General features: G+C 42.7%; 3 protein-coding genes across 6 annotated transcripts in view; 1 reads left to right on the forward strand and 2 right to left on the reverse strand.

The window, feature by feature from the left end:
* Positions 1-2,955: 2,955 nt before the first annotated feature.
* LOC109428513 (cap-specific mRNA (nucleoside-2'-O-)-methyltransferase 1) lies at positions 2,956-5,569 on the reverse strand. The gene is made up of 4 exons (XM_019704309.3): positions 5,447-5,569; positions 4,592-5,377; positions 3,754-4,533; positions 2,956-3,671 (listed from the first exon to the last, which is right to left on the reverse strand). Exons 1-4 carry the CDS (start codon positions 5,462-5,464, stop codon positions 3,132-3,134), a joined length of 2,124 nt encoding a protein of 707 aa, XP_019559854.3. The 5' UTR covers positions 5,465-5,569; the 3' UTR covers positions 2,956-3,131.
* Positions 5,570-18,211: 12,642 nt separating this feature from the next.
* Positions 18,212-20,154, reverse strand: LOC109431845 (ruvB-like helicase 2). The gene is given in 3 exon segments (XM_062852526.1): positions 18,212-19,326; positions 19,328-19,394; positions 19,869-20,154. Coding segments are annotated over 3 exon segments (999 nt in total). The 3' UTR covers positions 18,212-18,680.
* Positions 20,155-22,778: 2,624 nt separating this feature from the next.
* Positions 22,779-23,822, forward strand: part of LOC109428515 (ras-related protein Ral-a) — a 74,001-nt gene continuing 72,957 nt past the window's right edge. For 3 of the 4 annotated variants that reach the window (XM_062844360.1, XM_062844357.1, XM_062844359.1), the window contains exon 1: positions 22,779-23,145. The gene's annotated coding sequence lies outside the window, so the exon portion shown is untranslated. The remainder of the gene's footprint in view (positions 23,146-23,822) is intronic. The other variant, XM_062844358.1, reaches the window with a different exon arrangement.

Below are 23,822 nucleotides of genomic sequence, written 5' to 3' on the forward strand. Positions count from 1 at the left end.
CGTTCACTCATGTCGTCATTCCTGGCCTCAAGGCAGAAGACCAAGCCTGCGGTCATCGCGTCCGTTGCGCGGCTCCCGGTGTGCGTTCCGGCCGGATGACTTCGCGGCTGCCCCAGTAGGATCCCGTCCGGTTCGGCTTCGCGTGCGGGTCACGGCCGATTTGCTCAACTTTCACACCGTACGCCGATGATAGACATCTGGAATGATGAATAACGACTCTACCGAGGACTCAACGGGGAGCCTACCCAAGTAACACAACTTGTTACAATCTATATATATAAAAATGAGTTTGAATTGTCTTTGAGGCAACAAAAGTCAAGAACGGCTGAACCGATCAGGATGACTCTTGCATGGTTTAATTCTTATTCAGGGTGGCTGTGTTTATATGCAAAAAAAGTTACGAAAATCACTTAAAAAGTATGAAAATTGTGAAAATACTGATTTTTGATGAGCCGGGAACAGATTCAGCGTGATAAAAATTAAATCAATCTAGAGTGCGTTGCTGTGATGACCTCAACAGTTGTCAAACCACCGCAGCTTGTCAAGACAAAGTTTGCCGGGACAGCTAGTAGTGTATATAATACATGTTTCATACAAAAGTCCATGTTCTGTGTCGAATATGGAAAACGTATTTTCGTACGCTTATATCACCGAAAAAGCGCAAAAAATGGCGGCTTATAAAACATCATTGATGATACTGAAGATGTTGTTCAATACATTATTATAACATAAAATTAAGTATAGAATATGTTCTCAACAAACATCGTAAATACTTACTTGTTGTTATCAGGAGAATCATAATTTTCCAAAGGCAAATAAATCTGACACCTATCATGAGCTTCCAAGTAATGGCTCAAAAAATTTCACGCCTTCAATTTATCGCCAAACATCGTAACTATGCCTTTAACTATGCCATTTAAAATTTATGGTGTAATAAACACATTTTCTTCTCATGAATTCATTCGCCTTCCGTCGGATTGAAGACAAGAAGGAAGGTTTTTGTTTTTTCTGTGCTTTGTGTGAGATTTTCAAACAAATTTTCAGACTTGCAACATGGTGGCTTCTTGCTACAGTACCGTCAGGATGTTTCGGAATTCTATTTTTAATAATGTTATATTGATCATGTTCTTTAAGTCTGTAGAATTTGTATTCGTTATCATTTTGCGAATCATATAATTTAATTTAATGTTTAAACTGTTTCAGATGTATTATTTTTGGGGAAAACATCCGTAGATGAACATCAACAGGCTGTATATAGAAATGGTATTGTGAAACTTTTTAGCAGGCACTGTAATTTGTCTGACCTGAGAGGGAAGAACTCAAACTATTAGAAATACGTTTAAATTACAACTGTTGTACATCTACATAACATGTTTATCGAATGCCACTTGAATTGATTGAAATACATTGGAAAAACATCATAGTAACGTATTTTGAACATTCATTTCCAATGCTGCACACAACGATGTGAAGTTTGGTTTTGGATAACCTGTTTTGAACATAGGTACAACAATAACAAAGTTGGAGTGTAATTTCGATATCTAGGGTTTGTGTTCCAACAGTAATCTCACGCTCCCAATTTCATCCTATTCGAAAACAAGCGATTACGGCACCGATTGATTCCGTTCTTTTTGTTTTCATGCGTGCTCACTTCTAACAAAAAATACAAAAATAAGAAACAAAACAAACAGTGCTTCATTTATTTGTTTTTCGTAGGATGAAAATGGGAGCCACATGCTTAATAAGGGAACCATTACCCTAATGCAAATAAATTATTGTAGAATGATTCACGGCATCAAAAATAGTGTTAAAACTGTGCTTGTAAGCGAGATTTAGCCGACACGTAAGTACTCACAGTGATTATAAGGTGACAAGTGACATTTAAGCGAAGTTGAATGGTGGATTCTATCTTTCGAGCCATGGCAACAGTGGCATATGCCAAGTTTTCTTTAGAAAACATACCCGTTTAGCATACTCGTAGCGGGATCAAAGCAAGCATAACATAAAAATGTCGAGTGCTATTTTAATAAATTTGCGTTGTATTTTCAAGAGCAAGCAAGTTTCATACCCTAGTAGCACACATGTCATACATGAGTCGGTATGACTCTAATGTGACCAAATTTGGTCATATAGGAGTCATATAGACTCATCTACAACATATGTGTTATTCGGGTAAATAATGCTCAAGTGCGTGACATGATAGCGAACTGATAAACTTGTGAGTTAACGTATTTAGTACGTAAAAGTAACGTATTTATAGGGAGCGGGACATTTGGCATAAAGTCATTTGGCATAACGCCGTTTGGCATAAGGTCATTTGGCATAAAGACATTTGGCATAACGGTCATTTGGCATAATAGACATTTGGCATAATCGAAATGCACCCTTCTTTGTTATGCCAAGTGTCCATTATGCCAAATGACCGTTATGCCAAATGGCTTTATGCCAAGTGACCTTATGCCAAACGACCTTATGCCAAATGACTTTATGCCAAATGACACAGACCCGTATTTATAACATGTTTGCATCCAAAAGTTATAACTAAGTGTTGCTAATGTTTTACATGTCTTATTTATTTCAAGGAAGATGATGGTTCAAATATCTTGTGTAATCAACGTTAAATTTACGTTATTCTGGCTTGTAGTGAAGATGATAAGATTTTTCAGTAGCTTGTTATTGCCAAACATAGTTAAAACATGATTTCAACACAAGATGTGTACAGATACAGATATAGTACTATACTACAACATCTTTTTCAAATTCTATTTTCAAAGATGTTTTCTGTGTTACTTGGGTAGCATCCAGATGGTGGCCAAAAGCCGGAAGGACACGGTGAGCAGGTCATGTTGCAAGAATGACGAACAATACGAGGATGGAGAGCCGTAATCCAAGTTTTATTTCGTACCTGCTTTTGTTTATCATGTGTTATCATGATATCCATAAGTAATATGGAAATAGTTCACCCTTACTCATCGGGGTACAGTAGCATTTATTTCATGTCAAGTAGAGTACATTAACATTGAGAACATGTATAGAACAACAAAATCATAATACATACCGCGAAATTCAAATTCAAAAACTATGTAGTTTGCTTTTGAAACTACCTTCTGCCTAGCGCCGCTTCCCGTCACTCACTTCTTATCGGCGCATTTCTCAATAAATTCATCAAAATCCTGCCGATAGACCAGGTTCGGCTCTTTGGGCGCCTCGAACCGCTGCGCCGACGAGTAGATCTGACTCGTTTTGCTCCAGGCCCACAGGATCCGACTGGCGAAAGCCCTTCCAAAATCCAGTTGCTTTTCCGTCCCCTTCGAACCGATCTGGACACTCCGCACAAAAAGCAACCCTCGGGGAATGTAAAACCGCTTACTTTCCGCCCCGTCGAAACGATCCAAATCGCTTCCGAGCACTTTGGCGCCGTTGATCAGCTCGTGGATCGAGACGTTGCTGAAGAAGCTATCCAGTTCCAGCATCGGAAGCAAAGTTTTACACCGCACCGGGACCGGCCGAACAGCGGAAGCATTCTGGTGGGCCAGTGGTCTGTTCATGGCTTTGGCAAACTTACTACAGAGGATATTCCGTTTGTCGAGCGGTAGGCCACGAACTTCCAGACCGCCCAGAAGGATGGCGTCGATGATGTGCAACGCGTGCACGATTTTCTGCTTTTTATCCTGGATTTGACGGAAAGAATGGGAAATTTGTATAGACAGATGGTCAGAGAATACAGTAACTTGCCCTGCTACGGTGGCTTACCTTGGCGGAAATTTCCTCCACAATTTCACCGTACAAGACCGTCCGGGGCGACAGAACTACCTGGAACTCCTTGATTTGCGTCCATCCGGCCCTTTCTCGATCATAATAGAACACATTACCGTTTCCTTTGCTGAGAAACACCGTCCGGATACTCTTGCCCTGGTCGGCCGTTACATCAACTGGCATGAAGAACCAATCATTTGGATTCCCGAACGACTTGCTCAACGATCGCTTGCCACACAGCGTCGTATCGACCGTTCCGAACATCTCCACGCTGGCCTTGCCCACACATTCCAACGCGTAATCCGGCGCACATTTGGCGAATCCATCCGTTGGCGAGAGGCGCGTTTTGTGGTCCAACTTCCACTGACGCCACAGCGTTTCCTGAACCAGCTGTCGGTCCATCCGGTTGTCCAATTGACGAACGCCGCCTCCTCGAACGTTGTCGATCAGGCCTTTCAATCCCTGAATCTGTCGGCGGGCCAAGTCTTCGTTGGAATTTCGAATGAAGTTGAAGAAATCGGTGTCCTCTTCCATCGTCTTCGGGGCCACCAGGTGGATGATGTCGTGATCGCAGTGCTTGTTCTCCCACAGGACCTGATTGATCGAGATCAGATACCTTGCGAACAGCGACTCCCGGTTCAACCGATTCTGGCAAACAAGATACCGCTCGGAGTTGGCCGGCCGACTGGAAGCTGGCTTCACGATTGACACCTTTCCATACGATTTGGTCAGTATGTACACCAACCCGACACTAAACGGCGTGTACAGATCAAACACCTAAAACAGAAATAATTTTAAACAATCGCACCAGATTCTCCCGATGTCAAATCCTCACCTTCAGAATGGCGTTTCCACCCGGTCGGATCACCGCCACTGCCAGCAGCACCAAACACAAGTACAGCTGCTTCGAAATAATCTCCTGGCAGTTGTTCTTCACGAAGAACCCTCCATCGCACATGATCAGGTGCGCTCCCAGCCGATCCGTTTGCGCCTTCACGTACTCCACGAACGCCGCAATGTTGTCCGGATCGAAGATATTTCCATCGTCGTTCGCCCCGTAGAACGGATCGAAACTCTCCGGAGCCCCCATTCGGAACATCTCCGGATGAAACTCGTAATCGCCCTTCGTACTGAATCCGAACCCTTTGGCGTTCCAGCTGTCGTTTCGCCACAGCACATACTCGCTGCATCCGCCCGGCCCGCCAAAAACGTCCACAAAGTACATCAGATCTTCCTCCGCTGCCTTCCCATCGCGCTGGCACAGCTGCCACCCGAACATGGCATCCACGTTCGCAATCTTAACCGCCGCTCGGGTCATGAACTGTCCGGCTTTAACCTCGAAGGGATTCGATCGGTTGCGGGCCCATCGCACCTGCTCCTGGTCCCGATCGTCCAGCGAGGAACGCAACTGTAGCACCTCCCGCAGCAACTTTTCGTCGCAGAATTTGCTTTCCTGTTCGATCGTCTGCAATCGCGGACCGATTTCGAGCCAAGTATCCGGATCGATCGGAGGCTTAGGTGTCGAATTGTCATCGAACTCCAACCAGCGGAAATTCGACTCCAACGATTCGGTACGCGCCTTGATGGAATCCGCCGTGAGCGCGGCGTTCACGTTCGATAGCTGCGACAAATTATACTATTTTTAGGATCAATGAATCACAAAAATTGATATTTAAAACCGCGAAATTACCTTTTGTTTTTTGGACATGTTTGAGGAAATCACACGAAGCACGCCGGAGAAAACATAAAACAATAATCTAGTACTGCGTTGCTAGTTTTGATGATGCTGGGTAATTGCAGAATCCAATTCCAAACAGCACACTGAACCAAAACACCTTTCCCAAAGTGCAGAGCTATAAACCCGCACACGCTTAAAGTTTGGTACGCACTTGGAACGGAAAGCAGCCAAGAAAAAAAAATCAAATTTAATCCGGAGAAATTCGCGAAAAGGTCGTAACTGACAAAATGTACACAATTTAAGTGATTGTAAGAGTGAAAAGATGCTAGGGGTTCATTCACAAATATCATAACGCCAAAATTGGCCTATTTTGACACCCACCCACCCCTTCGTAACACTGTTTGTATGGGCAGATTTTTTTTTCGTTCGGATTGTAACGCCTTGAAGGGCACCCACCCACCCCATCCAGCGTTATGACATTTATGAACAAGCCCTAGATTTTCCTACTAAATACTCACAAACTTTCATTGATATCACTTTTCTAACTATTGAAAATCACGGGTTGAGTGGAAGGCGTAATTCCATAGACCATAGGCTAATCCAGATTACCTCCAACTGTAGAGACGCTTGGTGAGATGAGGAGAAAATCGTTTGTTTACATAAAAAGGCAAGGTAGTGGTAGTTTTCTTCCCCGGCCCTAGATAAATAAACAACCGATTTCCTCGTTGTCATGGCGGAGCAAAGTGACATTAGAAGCGTCGCGTTAAGCAAGCCAGCATTGGGCGATTCACTGGGGGAAACATGGGGGAAGAACTGGCGTCACAAATTGAACTGAATTTGTTCCTGACATTTATATCTTACTACCGTCTACCCCCGTTGGTTTGACCTCATCTAATCTGAACACTTTTTAATTTGAACCCCTCTAATCTGCACATCGTTCAAACTAAAAATGGTTCAAACGTCATTCTGCTCATGGAACGGGGTGAAACGGAACGCAGAATCAAAACAAAACAGCAAAAACGGTTACCATCAGTGTGTTTTTCGATGTCCACAGGGTTACTAGAAGTTCAAATTAAAAAAACGAGCCCCGTTGGTTTGCATGAGGTGTCGTTCACACCAACGGGGGTAGACGGTATTAAGTCTACACTGAAATAAATTTTGTTGTCGTTTCCACCGATTCCATGGTAGCATTAAGAACTGTACCGCAGACAGACGTTCAAGTTTGACTCAGCAGCTTGTGTAAAAAACATGGCCGCCACAAATTGCCAAGTGGCAATCAGCGAACAGATGGCGTTAGCGACGTTCATATTTAATCGCTGCCTCACATGTGCGTTGCGACCAACAACTGTCACCACGGTCGTCTTCCAGCCGGATGGCGGGAAAAGACCGCACGTGTTGCACGCTAATAATGTTTCCACGTAATTTGTGCAGAGTAAATTACTTTTATTTAATGTCTAAAATCTTTTGCACAAATCAGCGCAGGACTCTTGTAAAATATTTTACACATTATTACTTTTATTTTACATAGATTTGCTTGAATAAAACTGCATTTGGATGAACTTCACTCGCATTGGGAAATCTTTGTGAATGTGACGCAAATGTAGGAATGATTTTGACAGTGTTTGTTTTGATTTTATTTTTCGGTGGGTGGTGAATTGGGTGGTAAGTAAGCGCTGGAAGCACGTGGTTTCTCAAACTGTCAACTGCTCGCGACTGCACTAGGCAATCGGTTGCCTAGGTGTCGCTAGTGAAAATTTACATAGAAAATTTGAATAAATTTGTTCGAGCTAGAACATCTGTCTGCGACTGTACCAACAATTTTCAACCGAATGCGAAATTCTGTTAATTGTACTGAAACATTGTCAATATTAGGGGCTGTCCATAAACCACGTGGTCATGAGGGGGGGGGGGGGGGGGGTTCGGCCTATGAGCATTTTGTATGGACGAATAAAAAAAAATGTATGGACAAATGACCACGCGGGGGCGGGGGGGGGGGGGGGTTGAGAAGTCCCAAAAAAATGACCACGTGGTTTATGGACAGCCCCTTACCATGCGTGTATTACTGTTGACTAAAAACATTCTTGGTTCTACCACAAACGAAGATACAGACGGAGCAGTAATCGTTTTTTTCGGTACAACTTTCATTTTCACCCTTTGGCAAGCCCCTCTCGCTTAGTGTAATTAGCGCGCTTTGCTGGACCCCTTAAACGGGCGAACTGAACAAACTGTCAAGCAACTTGTCATCAACATGTTTGTTTATAAAAAAAAAGTTCTGTGTTTTTGCTACCTCCCCAGCAGCACCGAAACTCAAGTCGGTCGGGTAGAATTCAGGAACACCGGGAAGAATGGAAACTCCGGAGATCTTTCATCCATTCTACGGGGCGAACATTTTCGATCCGGACAACATAGTGGAATTCGTGAAGTACGCGTAAACGAACCGGCTGGAAGCGCATGTGATCATGTGTGACGAAGACGATTAATTTTTTTCAATTTCATTTGCGATTCAACGAGGATTTGGCCTACCGTCAGATCCAGGGTGTAAAGAGCTTGGCCGGCAAAGTCGAGCGCAATCATAAAATCCACACCCGACCCGACAAGCATTCTCTTGCGATCACATGCGTCGAAGCAGCTCCATCGCATCTCCGCACTCATCGCAACTCATCTACTATGTACGGTTCATGCGTTCTGCATATAGTTTCCACAGAGTGTGCTTTGACGCTTATCCGATCTCTTATCTCTTCGCATCGCACCTCAGCCACTATGTGCTCAACGTAAACCACTGCAACGAATTTAGATATTCTTGGTAAAGGTGGTCAGTATCAAAGACTGATAATGTTTGCATCACTATGCAATTTGGGGGGGACTTAGTGAACCAGCAAATCTGTCTAAATCTCTGCAACGAACCAGCAAATCTGTCTAAACCTCTGAAACGAATTTAGATATTCTAATTAGATCGTTAAAATCTACTGATACATCTGGATCAGCTCCAGAAGTGAACTGTTTTAATAGTAAATTTCTTGCATGACCATACAATTCGGTAGAACGTGTGTAAACCTATTAGATCAAACCTCTGTTTTAAGACTTAGCTCAAGTCGTTATTTTGTTTGGCTTTTGTCGGATATGTTACAGCAAAATCGCCTGAAGACCCCAACGCCCCATTTTATTTATTGAATATTCTAAAACATTAACACACGTATGATTATAGTAACAACATTAGAAATTATAGCGTAGGTAGAAACTCTGGATGTAACGATAGCGAGATTTCTGTTTGACGACGGATTAATTCTCCAAGAAATATCGTTGAACTGGCAGTTTATTTGATCCCGGAGTGAGTGATGAATGTCCATGGTTGTCAGGAATGGGTGAAACGAATTTAAAAATGACATGTTTATGCTTGTGTTTTTCACTGGAATGTTTAAAATTAGGGTAATGTGGACCTTCTGATTAACCCTTATATTGTTCGTGCAGTTGAAAATCGGAATTTTCGACACGCGAAAATCGATTTTTCTGCCAAACCGTGTGTCGGACGTACGTCGGGCATAGTGCGCTGGATAAAGGGCCAGGTCCGCTGTCCAGCGCACTACGTCCGACGTTAGGTTTCACGCATGGATTTTGAGAAAGTTCGATTGTCGGGTGTGGGGAATCTTCGGGTTTCAACCGCGACGACAATAACTTCGTAAATACATATCAGGTTATTTTTTCTCCTCTTAGAGACTACTTTTCAATGCATTAGTAAGCTATTATATGTGCATCATTGTTAGTAAGTTAGTAATCATTGTTACAAATTTGAGTTCGATTATTTAATCTTTCGCAAAGTAAGAATCGTTCTCGTAAAACACTATTTTTAAGTCTTCCCGGTATTTTACAATAATTTATTTTCTCAAATCTATATACTTCTATACATACAGGGTGGCCACTCAGAGCGGCAAATAAAATTCCCGAGTTTTTCCCGGTTTTCCCGATAGCTTTTTGAAATTTTCCCCGATTCTAAAATAGAATGATTTACAGTGAAAATTAAACGTAACTTACTAAGAAAAATTTAAGAGAATTAATATTGTATATTTTCAAATCCTTGGATTTAACATAGTATTCATATTAACTTGAATAGAGAGAATATACTATGATTATAGGATTTACGAACTTATAAGAGGATTTCTTAGTAATATTCCAAAAATCTTCTAAAAAATGCTTGGCAAGTTCGTTTGGAAAACTAATAGAAGAAATCCTCGATTTTGTCTGATAATCGTCTAGGATTCAGTTATTTCATCAGCGATTGCAATATTGAGTTCTCAGAGATTTAATTCCTGATTACATTTTCGGATATGTCAGGAATTTCTCCAGGAATCTATGAAAGATTAGTTTTTGAGAAAATATTTTTCCCAAAATGTAGAGGCAGATTCATTGTTTGGAAATTATTTAACATATTGCGATGTTGTCTACTTCCCCGGAATCTCAGCAGCACTCAAGGAACGTCTCCATAAATGCTTCAAAGCCTGTCTCAGGTTTGTCTACAATATGTCGCGCCAGACATCTACGATTCCCGTCAGAAACACCGTACTTGGCCACGACCTTCCTGATAACTACCACCGCCGGATGAGTTGTTTCATGAGACAAGTCTGGCTCAAAACAGCACCATATTATATCCTACAACACCTGCCCAGAAGCCAAATGGAACTATGGACTATGAACTTCGTAGTCCCCTTGAATAGTACTACCACCAGAAAGAGTATTCTAATTCACGGTGTTTCTATCTGGAACAGACTTCCAATAGAAACTAAAGCGAAACCGACAGCAGCATCTTTTAAATTAGCCCTTTGATCACTATACTAAACTATTTTAATCATTATCATTGTAACTGCCAATTCATTAGTTAATAAGTAAGTAAGTAAGTAAGTTAATGTTAGCATATGCAATATCGAACATTACTCGCAATACCCAATGATGTCAATCATGGTAGGCCATGCCTTTTTGAATTGTACCGTCTAGTTAATAAACTCATTTTTTTTCGTTTCAACCGTCAAGCGAAGTAGTTCGTTCTTCGGCTCTCTCCCCATTTTCCAATAGGTTATGGGCCAGAGTTTTAGCCATTTTTTTTTTCTCGAAAAGTAAATCGCGAAATTTGTCCGAATGATGAACGCGCCAGGAAATTCCCAGCAGGTTGGTGATGGTGCTGACGCTCAAAAGGTGCACAGTTCAACGAGTCTGCCGTCGATCGAGCGTCTAGTGGGGCGAGAAAATTGGCCCACGTGGAAGTTTGCGGTCCAGACGTTTCTCGAACTGGAAGACCTGTGGGAAGCAGTCAAGCCGACACCGAATGCGGACGGAACGGATCCTGCCGTCGACCCGTTGAAGGACAGAAGAGCGCGGGGGAAAATTATTCTGCTGCTTGACCCAGTCAACTACGTCCACGTGCGTGAAGCGAAAACAGCCAAGGAAGCGTGGTCCAAGCTGGAATCGGCGTTTGAAGACACGGGGCTCACGCGAAAAGTTGGTTTGCTGCGAAAATTAATTACGGCGTCCCTAGCAACCAACGGGTCCATGGAAACGTACGTCAACACGATCAACACGAGAAGTCGGCGGAAAGCGTGTTCAAGGCCTTCGAATATTTCCGGCGCTCAGCTGAAAGACAGACTGGTAAGAAATTAAAAGTGCTACGAACGGACAACGGGAAAGAGTTTACCAACAAGCTTTTGGGTGACCATCTGAAGCGATTGGGAGTCCGCCACCAAACTTCGGTCGACTACACGCCCGAGCAAAACGGACTGGCGGAGCGTGTAAACCGCACCATTGTGGAGCGTGCGCGGTGTATGCTCTTTGAAGCAAACCTACCGAAAAGTTTTTGGGCAGAAGCGGCAGCAACAGCTGTGTACCTAGTGAATCGTTCTCCGACGAAGGGGCACGATAAGACACCAGAGGAAATATGGAGCGGTAAGAAGCCGAGTCTAGCACACGTCCGTGTTTTTGGGTCGTCCGTGATGGCCCACATACCGAAACAGAAGCGTAAGAAGTGGGATGCAAAGGCGCACGAATGCATTCTCACTGGGTTCGATGAAGACACCAAAGCGTACCGCCTGTGGGACCCGAAAGCGAAGCAAGTAATCAAGCGACGAGATGTAAGTTTCATCCGTGAAGGAGGAGCGGCACAGGCCGCTAGCAATGTCAAGGCAACAGAAGCACGGAAAACGATTCGACTGGACCTGGATGGCGAATTCCCGTGGGAACCGGCTGCCTGCGAAAGGGAACCTACCGTGCAAGGTAGCACCGAGCAAGCAACGGCAACACCATTCGACGAAGACGATTCCGACAGCGAATACAGCGATACCGTGGGTCCTATTCCAGATGACACTGTGACAACTCCTGCGCTCCCGTCGCGCACATCTTCAAATCCGCCCGAGTCACCGGCGTTGAGGCGAAGCGGCAGGGAGCGCTTCCTTACAGGCAAGTTGAGAGATTATTTTTTCAAAACCACTGGACTACCCTCCACCCGTTTTACAGGCGAACCTGACGACAGCACGGCAACCGCCGAGCACGATGATGGTCCTGAAGCTCAAGCAAGCCGCTTGCAGCAGGGATTCGTCGTCACAAACCGGACGAAGACCAACGATCCACGTACCCCATCCGAGGCGTTAAATGGTCAACAAGGCGACCTGTGGCGAGCTGCGATGGACGATGAGTATCAATCCCACATCGAGAACGGTACATGGGAACTGGTCGAGTTGCCACCAAACCGCAAAGCCATAGGGTGCAAATGGCTGTTTAAGACGAAGGAGGATACCATGGGGAACGTCGTCCGTCACAAGGCCAGGCTGGTGGCCCAGGGATTCTCGCAGAAGTTTGGCGTCGACTTTGACGAGGTTTTCGCTCCTGTCGCCAAACAGGCCACATTTCGTTCGCTCTTGACCATCGCAAGCCGGCGCCGAATGCTGGTGAAACATGTGGATGTCAAAACTGCGTACCTTCATGGGAAGCTGGACGAGCCCATCTACATGAAGCAGCCGGAAGGATACTCCACGGGAGACCCCAACACAGTTTGCCGGTTGCGGAGAAGCATATACGGGCTGAAGCAATCCGCTCGTGTATGGAACCTACGGATCGACGAGGTGCTCCGGGAAATGGGGTTCAAGCCTTCAGAAGCGGATCCATGCCTGTACGTCCGGCGAAAAGGCAAATCGGTCTCGTATATCCTGCTCTACGTCGACGACATGCTGATTGCCACTCGGAGCGAGGAAGAATTCGCCACGATTTTCGGAGAGCTGCGGAAGAAGTTCGAGGTTGCCAATCTGGGGGACGTGAAACAGTTCCTTGGCATTGAAGTCGAGCGAGATTCCGGCGGATTCAAGCTAAACCAGCGCAGCTACATCACGAAGCTTGTAGAGAGACACGGTCTGAAGGATGCCAAACCGTCGAAGATACCGTTGGATCCAGCCTACCTACAGCAGAAGGAGGAGGAGAATCGGCTGCCGAGCAACGCGCAGTATCTCAGCCTGATTGGAGGTCTGTTGTACGTGGCTGTCCATTCACGTCCGGACATAGCGGTCAGCACATCGATTCTGGCACAGAAATCGAGCTGCCCCACGCAGTTGGATTGGCAGGAGGCCAAAAGAGTTCTCAGGTACCTGAAGGCTACATACGACTATAAGTTGCACCTTGGGTCGTCGAACTCGGGTTTGGAGCTGTTTGCGGATGCTGACTGGGCCGGCAATCATCGTGACCGGAAATCCAACACCGGTTTCCTGATTCGTCTCGGAGGCGGTATCATAAGCTGGGCATCCAGGAAGCAAACCTGCGTTGCGCTATCCTCCACAGAAGCGGAGTTCGTGGCGTTGGCAGAGGCTTGCCAGGAGCTCACTTGGATGAAGAAGCTGCTAGCGGATTTCGGCGAGGACGTATCGGCACCAGTACCAACCTACGAAGACAACCAAAGTTGTATAAAGTTAGTTTGTAGTGATAGAATTGAAAAACGATCCAAACATATCGACACTAAATACTTTTATGTTAGGGACCTGCAAGAGAAGAAACAGATTAGTTTGCAATATTGTCCAACTGAAAATATGCTTGCAGATATACTAACTAAGCCTTTGCAACAGTGTAGGATTAAAATATTGAACAAGCAGTTAGGGCTATTGCCAAGTCAGTTCGAGGAGGAGTGTTAGCATATGCAATATCGAACATTACTCGCAATACCCAATGATGTCAATCATGGTAGGCCATGCCTTTTTGAATTGTACCGTCTAGTTAATAAACTCATTTTTTTTCGTTTCAACCGTCAAGCGAAGTAGTTCGTTCTTCGGCTCTCTCCCCATTTTCCAATAGTTAATAAGTATAATTAATGCACAATAATTACTATTCATTGATGCTCTCCATGTAAAATTCCTTAGTTGTTTTTCCTTGACCCGAAAATTATAAACGTTCGATCAATAAATACAATAACAATTAAATCATACAACTATATTACTCCAGATGCTTTTGAATACTCACTGGAACTCCCGCGAGAATTTCAATTGATAGTTTAACTAGAAACTACGAACACTCAAAATTCTCGAGAATTTGCTGAACCAGGAGTTATACCAGGGACTTATGCTAAAGCTTCACCAAAAAGGGGGTTTCCCGATAACTTACTCCAGTTTTCTCCAAATATTTCTATTCACAAGTTCAACAAATGAGTACATCCAAGAGCTTCATGAAAAACAACAGAAATCTTTCAAACAAAATATTCGAAATACTTTTATGAACTACAACAGGCGTGCTTTGAGGAATTCCATCAGATACTAAAAACCTGGGAGGGAGAAACCGACATGAAAAATGTGTGTGTCAAGGCAAGCCGAGATTTCGCTGTCAAGAGCTGTCAAAGCGAGCCCAAATTCAAAACAAAGCGTTGTAACGGATTAAAGTGAAAAAAGAGCGTAACTGGAAATAATATTTTTTTCGCAATGAAAAACGCAAGCTCAATTCAGTTTTCTTCATATAGAAACATAAAAAACACGCAACAATTTGCATGTTGAGCCATTTTAATGCAGTTTTTGCGCTTCTTTCGAGGTGTTCGACAAAAATTGGAATTGAATTTTAGTGAAACATTCACATCAGGCATGGTACACAAATTACGTAACGCTAAAATCAGCGATTTCAGACTCCCCCCCTCCCTCATGTAACGCTTTTTCTATGAAAACCAAAAATATTTTGTATGGCTCGTAACGCTAAGCTAGACTCCCCCCCTCCCCCTATAGCGTTACGTAATTTGTGTACGATGCCTCAACTTCAGCCTTTATTCAAGGTTTGTCCGGAAAACCAAAAGTTACACACCAAACGAAAACTAACGATATGCATGTAAGCTGCCTTGATTGTTGTTGACAAACTGCAATTTTCTTGAAGTTAAATGAAGTATTGTTTTGTATTTCGAGTGTAGTATCTAGAACACCCAGCTAAAAACCCCTTCAAATATTCTTTCAATTGTTTTTCACTAACTATTTTTATATTGTAAGAATGTTTTCACCAGAATTACTCATCCAGTTTTTCATAATTTTTAATTTTAATTCATTGTTGGGACAATTCATTCACTCATTAAATTTTTTTATCAGCATCCTGTCCAAATTTCTCAAATGACAAAGGCTATATCAAGTATTCTCCTAGAGATTGTACAAGGATATTTTTTTAGAAAGAAGTTATAATTTTTGTTATGTTTTATAAAACTTTTATAAGAGGCTTGATGTTTTCTGGAACATGTTCAGCCTGAAATGTATAAGTGACACATGAATCTATAAATATTTGAATGTGTCTCAACCAGTCTTTCCATCAGAATGTTCTTTAGAATATCTTTGAAATTGTTCAAATTGTGATGTTAGGTAACATCACTATGATCAACTTTGGTTGTCATGGCTCGACGACAAGATATTAATTTCCAAGAATGGTTTTTACGCCAGTTCACCCACTATGTTATATTTTTTTTTCCTCCCCTGTTGGGGAAATTAAGCCACTGCGTCCAATAGGCTGAACTTTTGTGGCATGTTATATAGTTCAACAGTTGTTGGTTGCATTTCCCACAGATTCACGTACTTATGCTTCTGGAGAATGTACAAATTTTAGAATTTTGGAAATTCCCGGTGGCTAGCAACAATTCCCGAGGTTTTCCCGACTTTTTCCCGGTGGTTTCGAATTCCCGAGCTTTTCCCGGTTTTCCCGGAATTCCCGACTGGGTGGCCACCCTGTATATATAAAAATGCAGTGGCATACGTGGGACCGCGCATAACTTGCGAACGGATGGTCCGATTCGGGTCGTTTTAGTTTTGTTCAGTTAGTTTTCATCCAAGGAAGGTTTATGAGGCGAAAAACATGGGAAAATGGGAGTTTTTATGAAATCGGGTTTATATGCATTTTGAACGGGGACTTGGACTTCGCTAGGGATATGAAACGTTAAAAAACACAGTAGGCAAGACAAAGTTTGCCGGGTACAGCTAGTTTATATATAAAAATGAAATTCTGTCTGTCCGTCTGTCTGTCTGACCCTTATGGATTCAGAATCAGAAACTGCTGAACCGATCGGCGTGAAATTTTGTATGTGAGTACTTTTTGGAGCCGGAGAAGGTTCTTAGCTTGGTGTGAGAACCCTTCTATTTCTGCAAAGGTGGGCTTTCGGGGTTCCATACACATGAATTTACGGGAGACGTTCCTATGGAGCTGTGCGTGAAAAAACACAGTAGGCAGGCAGTACGACGTTTGCCGGGACAGCTAGTACCTAATAAATCTATCGAAACAGAATCATATGCACTGCCCACCAATGACAATGTCAGCACTCACAAGCTAATATCTATCAAATGTGCATAATTGTGACCAGTTTTATTCAATAGAGCACAAGATCTAATCACTAACAAGATATCAACGTGAAAAAAAATCATAAACTTTTCATTAATCATTGTTAAAATTTCAAAAGTGTGCTGAAAACTACAATGGCGCTTACGTCAACTATGCGATTATGGGCAGGCTGCACCGGAAACATCAAGCAATGAAGCAATTTAGAAACAACATCTTGTTTCTTATTACCTAAATGATAGTTCAATAAGTACATTTAAAAGGGCATCACAATACCGAGCACCACGATCTTTTCTAAATTAATATATTATGCGTTGCGCGAAAATTTGTACGCGCAAGCGCCCATACATCTCCGCCTGTAAGGAAAATCATTTCGGTGTTTTCGGCGCAGTATTCCTTGGCCAATTCGCGCACTTATTGTAGAAGACACCATAACGATTAAACATACCAGCGGGGGTCTATTAGCGATTTTGCACCTTTTTCGCTCTCTATTTTCTTGCAACGGGTAATATATGTATGGATGAAGAAAATATGTTTGTTTTTCAGCCATATTTCAAAACGATCTAAAATCATTCTTATCATTAGATATCAAAGACATGATAAATAATAATATAATTCGTAGTTTATTACTTTGTACGACTAACAGCACGCATGAATGTATGTAAGCATCGTTATAATAATTAGTATGGAATCCATACATAAAACACATATCTTTTCGAATGGTTGCAAAGCTTATCTTACCTTATACAACGATTGATTAGTCAGTAGGTCTCTACTTCCATTGCCTGTTGTTCCACCTGTAACAAGCTGTCGTCGTCGTCGTCGTAGAATAGCACTCGTCCTGGTTCTTTTTCATGATCTTGCTGGAACGCTTTTTGTAATTGTAATTGCTCAGTCCACACCCAGGCCGACAACTGTCAGCCCATCTGCTTGTAGGCAGATGTGGACCTACTAAGCCTCCCCCGTTAACATGTCCTACACCGAATTAGCACACCGGGATCTTCCACAGGCAGGCGCTGGCGTTACCAGTCCCAACAAGTGTCAGATACATTAAATAGATGGGGTAGAGGATATAAGAAGATGTGGGAATAGGATGGGAAGAGGCAGAAATGAAGAGATAGTAGAGAGGTTTCGATTTTGTTGCTGAAACGAGAAAAAGAAAGAATGATAAAGAACATTAGCGATATGTTCATAGATTATGATTTGGTCGATAATTTCTCATCTATTTTGTTTCCATATCGTTGCATCGGTGACCATGTTCATCGCCTTTCCCGTTTTTGTTAGGGCCATCTCGCGTTTTTTTCGTCATGTCCTCTTTGCCGGTTGGCGACGTTCGGGATGTAAGTAGAAAAGCATGCATTTAATATGATTAGTACGACAGTAATTGTGATTGCTCAGTACTTCCAGCCCATTTGTCCGCAGTACATATCAGGCATCCCGTTTTAACAAGTCTTACACAGAATTAGAAACCATCTTCCACAAACTATGTTCTGTAAGTGTTTGACTTTCCACAAATTTAATACCGGGAAAATATCTGATCAGATGTATAGTTTCGCAATTCTATGTCCACATTGAAATGCTTTTTTTAATACATCTTTAATCAAGAAGGAATAATGCTGTTTACTGTTATAAAATAATTCAGTTAAAGGGCAGCTATTGTATTGTAATCCAGAATAAACCTACAGAAAATGTCTCAATAAAAAAGTTAACTCTAGTTCAACTAACTACACAAACTAAAAGAGTGTTATTATGTTTTACCAATGATTTCACCCTAATCTTGACCCTAACATAGTTATGCGCTTAGTGTAAGGGAAGATTCAAAAATTACGTCCATCGTTTTTCGGGATTTGTAGACCCCCCCTCCCCCCTCTGTCACGCAATTTCCCTATACCCAATACACGTACTGTCACACTTTGCTAGACCCCCCCCCCCTCCCCCAAATGTTGGACGTAATTTTTGAACGTTCCCTAAGTGGACGCCGCTTATGATTTTGATTGGACAATTTGGTTCGACAATAGTCACATACAATGCCCTACGACATTGACGATTCTATTGTCTATGGCTCACCTATTTCGTGCCAACCAGCAGGGACTTGGTCTGGTACCCAATTCAGTATATCCGCTCCACGTAATATACCGCACCTCTTTTGATTTGTGATTATTACGCGGAACATTACTCTCTTCATTCGGATAGCGGCTATGTAACCCATTGGATTGGAGCCTCAATCAAACATGAAGCGATTAATCGTAGACTGAAGACTCTATACCAAATTTGGCTCAGAGACAGGTAATCAGTGAAGTCAGTTTTTCTCGTTTGTCAGAGACGATTGATACGTATTAAGACAAACTTTCCACTGCATCTGCCAGTAATAATCGGTGATCGATCAACATTTCGAGTACCTACCCCAATTTACACAAGAATGCCAAGGATCACCGCTCATGCTTTACAATACAGTTGGAAAAACTAGAGCAACACCTGGCCACAATGATGCATAAAGCACTAAAGCGGACCGGAAGTGTCGGTGAGCCAGCCCCACCATGATCTTGCTGGAACGCTTTTCGTCCAGAAACAGGGAATACACCTTCCGAATATCCTTTTCTGTGGCCGCCTTGCGTCTCTTGCTGACCAAGCCGATTGAATAGCGTTGCACAAACTGGTATGTAATCCTTCCAATAACCAAACATTTACTGCCCCTATTCGCATAACAGTCCTATCTTTGTTGGGTTTCCTATCACATGGGACTGTTAAGCGAAAAGAGGCAGTTTGGAACTTTTTTGATTTCCTTCGCTGAGTAGGGAACCGTTCAAATGATGCTCATTCGATCGATTAGAATTCCGGGCGGGCTGCGACAGTTGGTTCCACGGGTTTTGATAATGCCTCGATTGATGACCATGATTACGACCGGGGCCATATCGCTTGCCGAAGCTCTGTTCAGGAAGGAAAAGCATTCGATATCCAACATATGGGCCTCGTCGATGAACAACACTCCGGGATTGATTTCCGCTTTACCCTCTTTGCACCATTCCATGATCTGATCGAGGACTTCCTGTTTGTTCTCACCGGTGTAACCTGCAAACAAGAACCCGTGTCCTGCTATTGATTACATCGATTTCGTGAAGCGTGACCGTGTGAACCACTTCCTTGTGTTCCTGCAGCTCTCCCACCGACGAACCGACGTGACAGTGGTGATTCAAAAGTGTCCCCCCCAAATTTAACGGTCGACCACCGAAGCGAGCGATCGCTTCTGTCAAATCAGCGCAGACGCGAACCGTTTCCTATATGAACACACGGGGGTTCGGTGTCGAGCTATCAAACCATCGCGGGCCGTTATAGAGGTGGCGATAGTGTTCGCTTATTTTTCATCATGGCGTCGCGGACAACAAATTTGAATTTATTTGTTCTAGCTGTCACGTCGGTTCGTCGGTGGCTCTCCCTCCGGACGCTGGACGAATCTTGTTTGAGCTCCTGTGGCATCGTAACTCCTTCACGTCCGTTTCCTGACTTTCCCGGAAGCCTTATCAATCGTAATGACATCCCCAGCTTAAATCTGCTCCTTCATAAAGTACTGTACTGGATGATCTTGTTTCCGAGATTATAGTTTGTCTCTATATACGTGATCTTAATTGTCAACCTTCTGCCCCGTGCCGGAAGCCGGACGATCGATCTGAATTTCCACTGATCTCCGAACCGGATATCCTCGTGAAGGGTGTTTCGTTGCCAAGCGCCTGTGGCATCCTCACAATAATGGCCGTTTTTCCCGATTTAGGCTCTCCGGTCAACAGAATACACCGCCCGGCTATCTTCCCTTCATGCACAATCTGCACCACCAGGCCGGCAGCCCGCAGGGCGTCCTTCTGGCCCACCATGCACTGGGACACGGCACGAGCTTCCAGCATTCGTCCAACCCGAGCCCACATGTGAAATAAACAGGACGAATAGGATAAAAAAGGATTGATCAACGATTGCATGAAATATGATTGCGCAGCCAGAACTGGTGTAATCTCATCCATGGGATATTTGCTGGCGGCAGCTCAGCAGCAAGGGTGGTTCTTTGCTTACCATTTCCAACGACGAATATCGGCTTTCGGTGAAGATATTTTCCGGTTTCCGCTGGGCACGAACATTCCACTGAAGCCCAGGATGAGGAACTGCCTTCTACAGCAGCAGGTAAATGCATATCGAAACCAATAAAACGACATTAAATGAAATTTTCAGTCCGTGCACCATGTTTTCAAACATAAACAATGTAAACAAAACATTGCTAGGCGAGCGAGGCGAAAGCAGGCGAAAAAGGGTAGAAACTGTCAAAACTTGATGAGGAGGGGTAGGTCAATGCATAAAAATAAGGTCAAAACGGTAATCACAAGTCCCCTCGGAAAACTCATGCCCAAAGAAAAAGAGGAAAACATGGTACCGAAATTTTTTAGTGGTTTGAACCGCACTCTTACGTCTGTATAAATTCGTCTGTGGTAATATTGACAATGTTTCAGTACAATTGGCTTCTTTAGTGGTGTTGAGATAATTCCATATTCTGAATCTGCATGCCAAACTGAGCCAAAATCCAAATTTTCATCAATTTTGGTGCCCAGGAACCTATTTAAAAATCAATTTGAAGTTTGTATGGGAGCGATTTGTCGAATCACCCCTCGTCGCATTTTGTACTGAGCGGAGCTGTCAAGCAGTTACCCAGCTGTCAAAAGGTGTTTTTAAAAAATCTGTTCAAAATTGATTTTAGGTACCAAAAAAATCTCTAAAAATCTGAAAAAAATCATAGCGGCTCAGAAAAAGGTGCTCTTTCGTTTAAAAATAAAAAATCATTGAATTTTTCTTAATTTAAAAACCCAATTGGGTTCTTTAGGGGTATCCGGATTATTTCATAATCGGATGCTCCGGCCAAAAATTAGTCGAAATCCAAAATTTCATAATTTTTGGAGTCCGGGAACTATTTTTAAAATGCATTTAAAGTTTGTATGGAGATTTTTTTTTGTTCGGGTCGAACTGTCACTTTAACGATTGAACTGTCATTGTATCCACGAAAATTAAAACTGTTTTGTTGATTCAACCATCAAAACAAAGGTGTTGGAATCCAATAAAATCACGTTATACTCAGAAAAATGAGCTCTTTCGATTAGGCTATAGAAAATAGCAATATTTTATTCACTAAACAACCCAATTAACAGAATTTTGCATTCGGTTGAAAATTGTTGGTACAGTTCTTAATTTTACCATGGATTCGGTGGAAACAACAACAAAATTTATTTCAGTGTATGGTTTAAGGGCCCTTGAAAAAGACATCCGCGGATGTCTTTCAACAAATCAGGCCAAACATTTCAATAGGTCCTATCTGCATTTGAGAGGTTCTCTTTGTTTACTTTCTCTTTCATTTATTGCAATGTAATGGTACACTTTTCAACTATTTTAGCAGTACAAATGAAAAGACGATTGTTTTGACCATCGTTCAATGCAAAGACACAATCACAATACAAATAAACAGCTGAGATATTAACGAAAGAGAGGGAAATCAAAGAGAGCCCCTCTACTGCAGATAGGACCTTTAGACATGTTTGGCCTGAAATTTCGTCGATTATCGATAAAAAGAGTAACAGAATCTTCCTAATAGAAAAATATGATACAACGTGCTTAACAACCCTTTCGGGCTATCATCTTGATTAAACACGGAATGATACAATCATTCACCTAATCACCAGTGTATAATACATTTCAGGCCAAACATTTCAAAAGGTACTATCTGCATTTGAGAGGCTCTCTTTGTTTACTTTCTCTTTCAATTATTGCAATGTAATGGTACACTTTTCAACTATTTTAGCAGTACAAATGAAAAGACGATTATTTTGGCCATCGTTCAATGCAAAGACACAATCACAATACAAATAAACAGCTGAGATATTAACGAAAGAGAGGGAAATCAAAGAGAGCCCCTCTACTGCAGATAGGACCTTTAGACATGTTTGGCCTGATTTTTATTAGGGCTCACAGAGTTGCTCTCGTTTGTACAGTGTCTTGCCCCTATGATTCGTGCCGAAGTCCATAAGTTTAAATCTGGCAGCCCTGACATTGAAGGATAACCAAATTTTGGTTTGTTCTTTTTAACCGTGTAAACTGTCAACGCGTGCTGTCAAAACGTTTTCAAAAAAGCACTGCGCTCTCACCAACACACGCAACCAACCCTCGCGAGCAACGCAACAGGATACTGCAAGATGACGTCACGCAGCCGTGCACTGACAGTTTAGCGAGCTTGTTTACATGGACTTAGTCTCTGGCGGAGATCCAGCAAAACTGTTTTTTGATAAAATTTCAGTTAAACGGTAATTAGACGAATAATTTTGTACTAAAAGATATGAATATAATCGATATTTCCTTATCATAATGGTTTCGGGACGGAAAACGTAAATTTCATTTTCGCCGCTGGTTAAAAATTCTAACACCTTGTAAACAAGCTCGCTGAACTGTCAGACAAAGTGAGGTTAGATCAGGTGCTTGCAGTACCCTACAAAAACGTCCACCGCACGCAAAGGAAAATCCAATCAAATCGGTTTTCGCTTTCGAACGAAGCAGACACGGACACGGTCGTCTCGTCGGTGGTTGGCTTGGTGGCAGATCAGCGCAGTGAGTGAGCGGAAGAAAGTTTTTTTTGCGTTTAGTTGAGGATCTCCCGGAGGTTCCTTCGCGGTGCATAATATTCGTGTTCCCGTGACCCTTGTCGTCGTCTTCGAACTACTCTAGTGCCGAAGGAAGTGAAAAGTGCAACGGTGTCGTTTCCGATTTTGACCTAAGGTGAGAAGATTGGTGTTTTTTTTTCTCGACCGATTCCTTGCTGGGGTGGCAGTTTTGGTGCGTTGTGTGGAAAGAAGGTTCACGCAGTCATCCGAGGGAAGGAAAAGAAAAATGTAAGTGTATAGTGACGCGTCTGATTTGCTGGGTGGTTGATTCCGATTAATAATCGCGCAGATTCGGAACCGAAAAGTGAAAAGATTTCGATTTGGAAGTGTTTTATACTGTGGAAAATCGGCGACGAAGTTTTGGTTGCTCGGTGGATCGAATGTTCCGGAGGAAGATTCTACCCTGGGCGGATGGTTGACCGCTAGGTGGTGCTCTTGAACGACTGGGATTGTATGCTGGATATGTGTACAATACATTGACGGTAGGGAAGAACCAGGGAGGCGAAGAACGGGAGAGGTAAACCAGATCGTGTGCGGCTATTGACAATCAGACAACGCCTCCCTGGATTCTTGTTTTATTATTTATTTATTTGTATTTTTATTTTGTTTGATTGCACCAAGAAAAAGTTGGTGAATCAGAGTCTCCAAAAAATGGTCCTGAAAACCTGAGAAGAAAAATAGCTGAAACATGGATTGTACCGAGGGGCTACTCAATAGTTGCCTGTTATACAGTTTAGGTACATTTTATATAGGATAAAATGTTTGAATTATCATGGAATTATATTTTACCATCAAATCCACATATGTTAGACATGAAATTTGTCATTCTAAAGATATTTCACTGATTTCGAGAAAAAACATTTGAATGAAATGACTAGAAGCACTAGAACTTTCTAGAATTCAAT

Source organism: Aedes albopictus, chromosome 1 (assembly GCF_035046485.1).
Source record: "Aedes albopictus strain Foshan chromosome 1, AalbF5, whole genome shotgun sequence".
In the NCBI taxonomy this organism is placed as follows: domain Eukaryota; kingdom Metazoa; phylum Arthropoda; class Insecta; order Diptera; family Culicidae; genus Aedes; species Aedes albopictus.

What these genes read in the sequence shown, in the direction of transcription:
- LOC109428513 (XM_019704309.3), bottom strand. An exon ending in GTGGAAACGCCATTCTGAAG is followed by an intron (nt 4,534 to 4,591) that starts GTGAGGATTTGA and finishes TTTCTGTTTTAG; the next exon opens with GTGTTTGATCTGTACACGCC. An exon ending in TGGAGGAAATTTCCGCCAAG is followed by an intron (nt 3,672 to 3,753) that starts GTAAGCCACCGT and finishes CGTCAAATCCAG; the next exon opens with GATAAAAAGCAGAAAATCGT.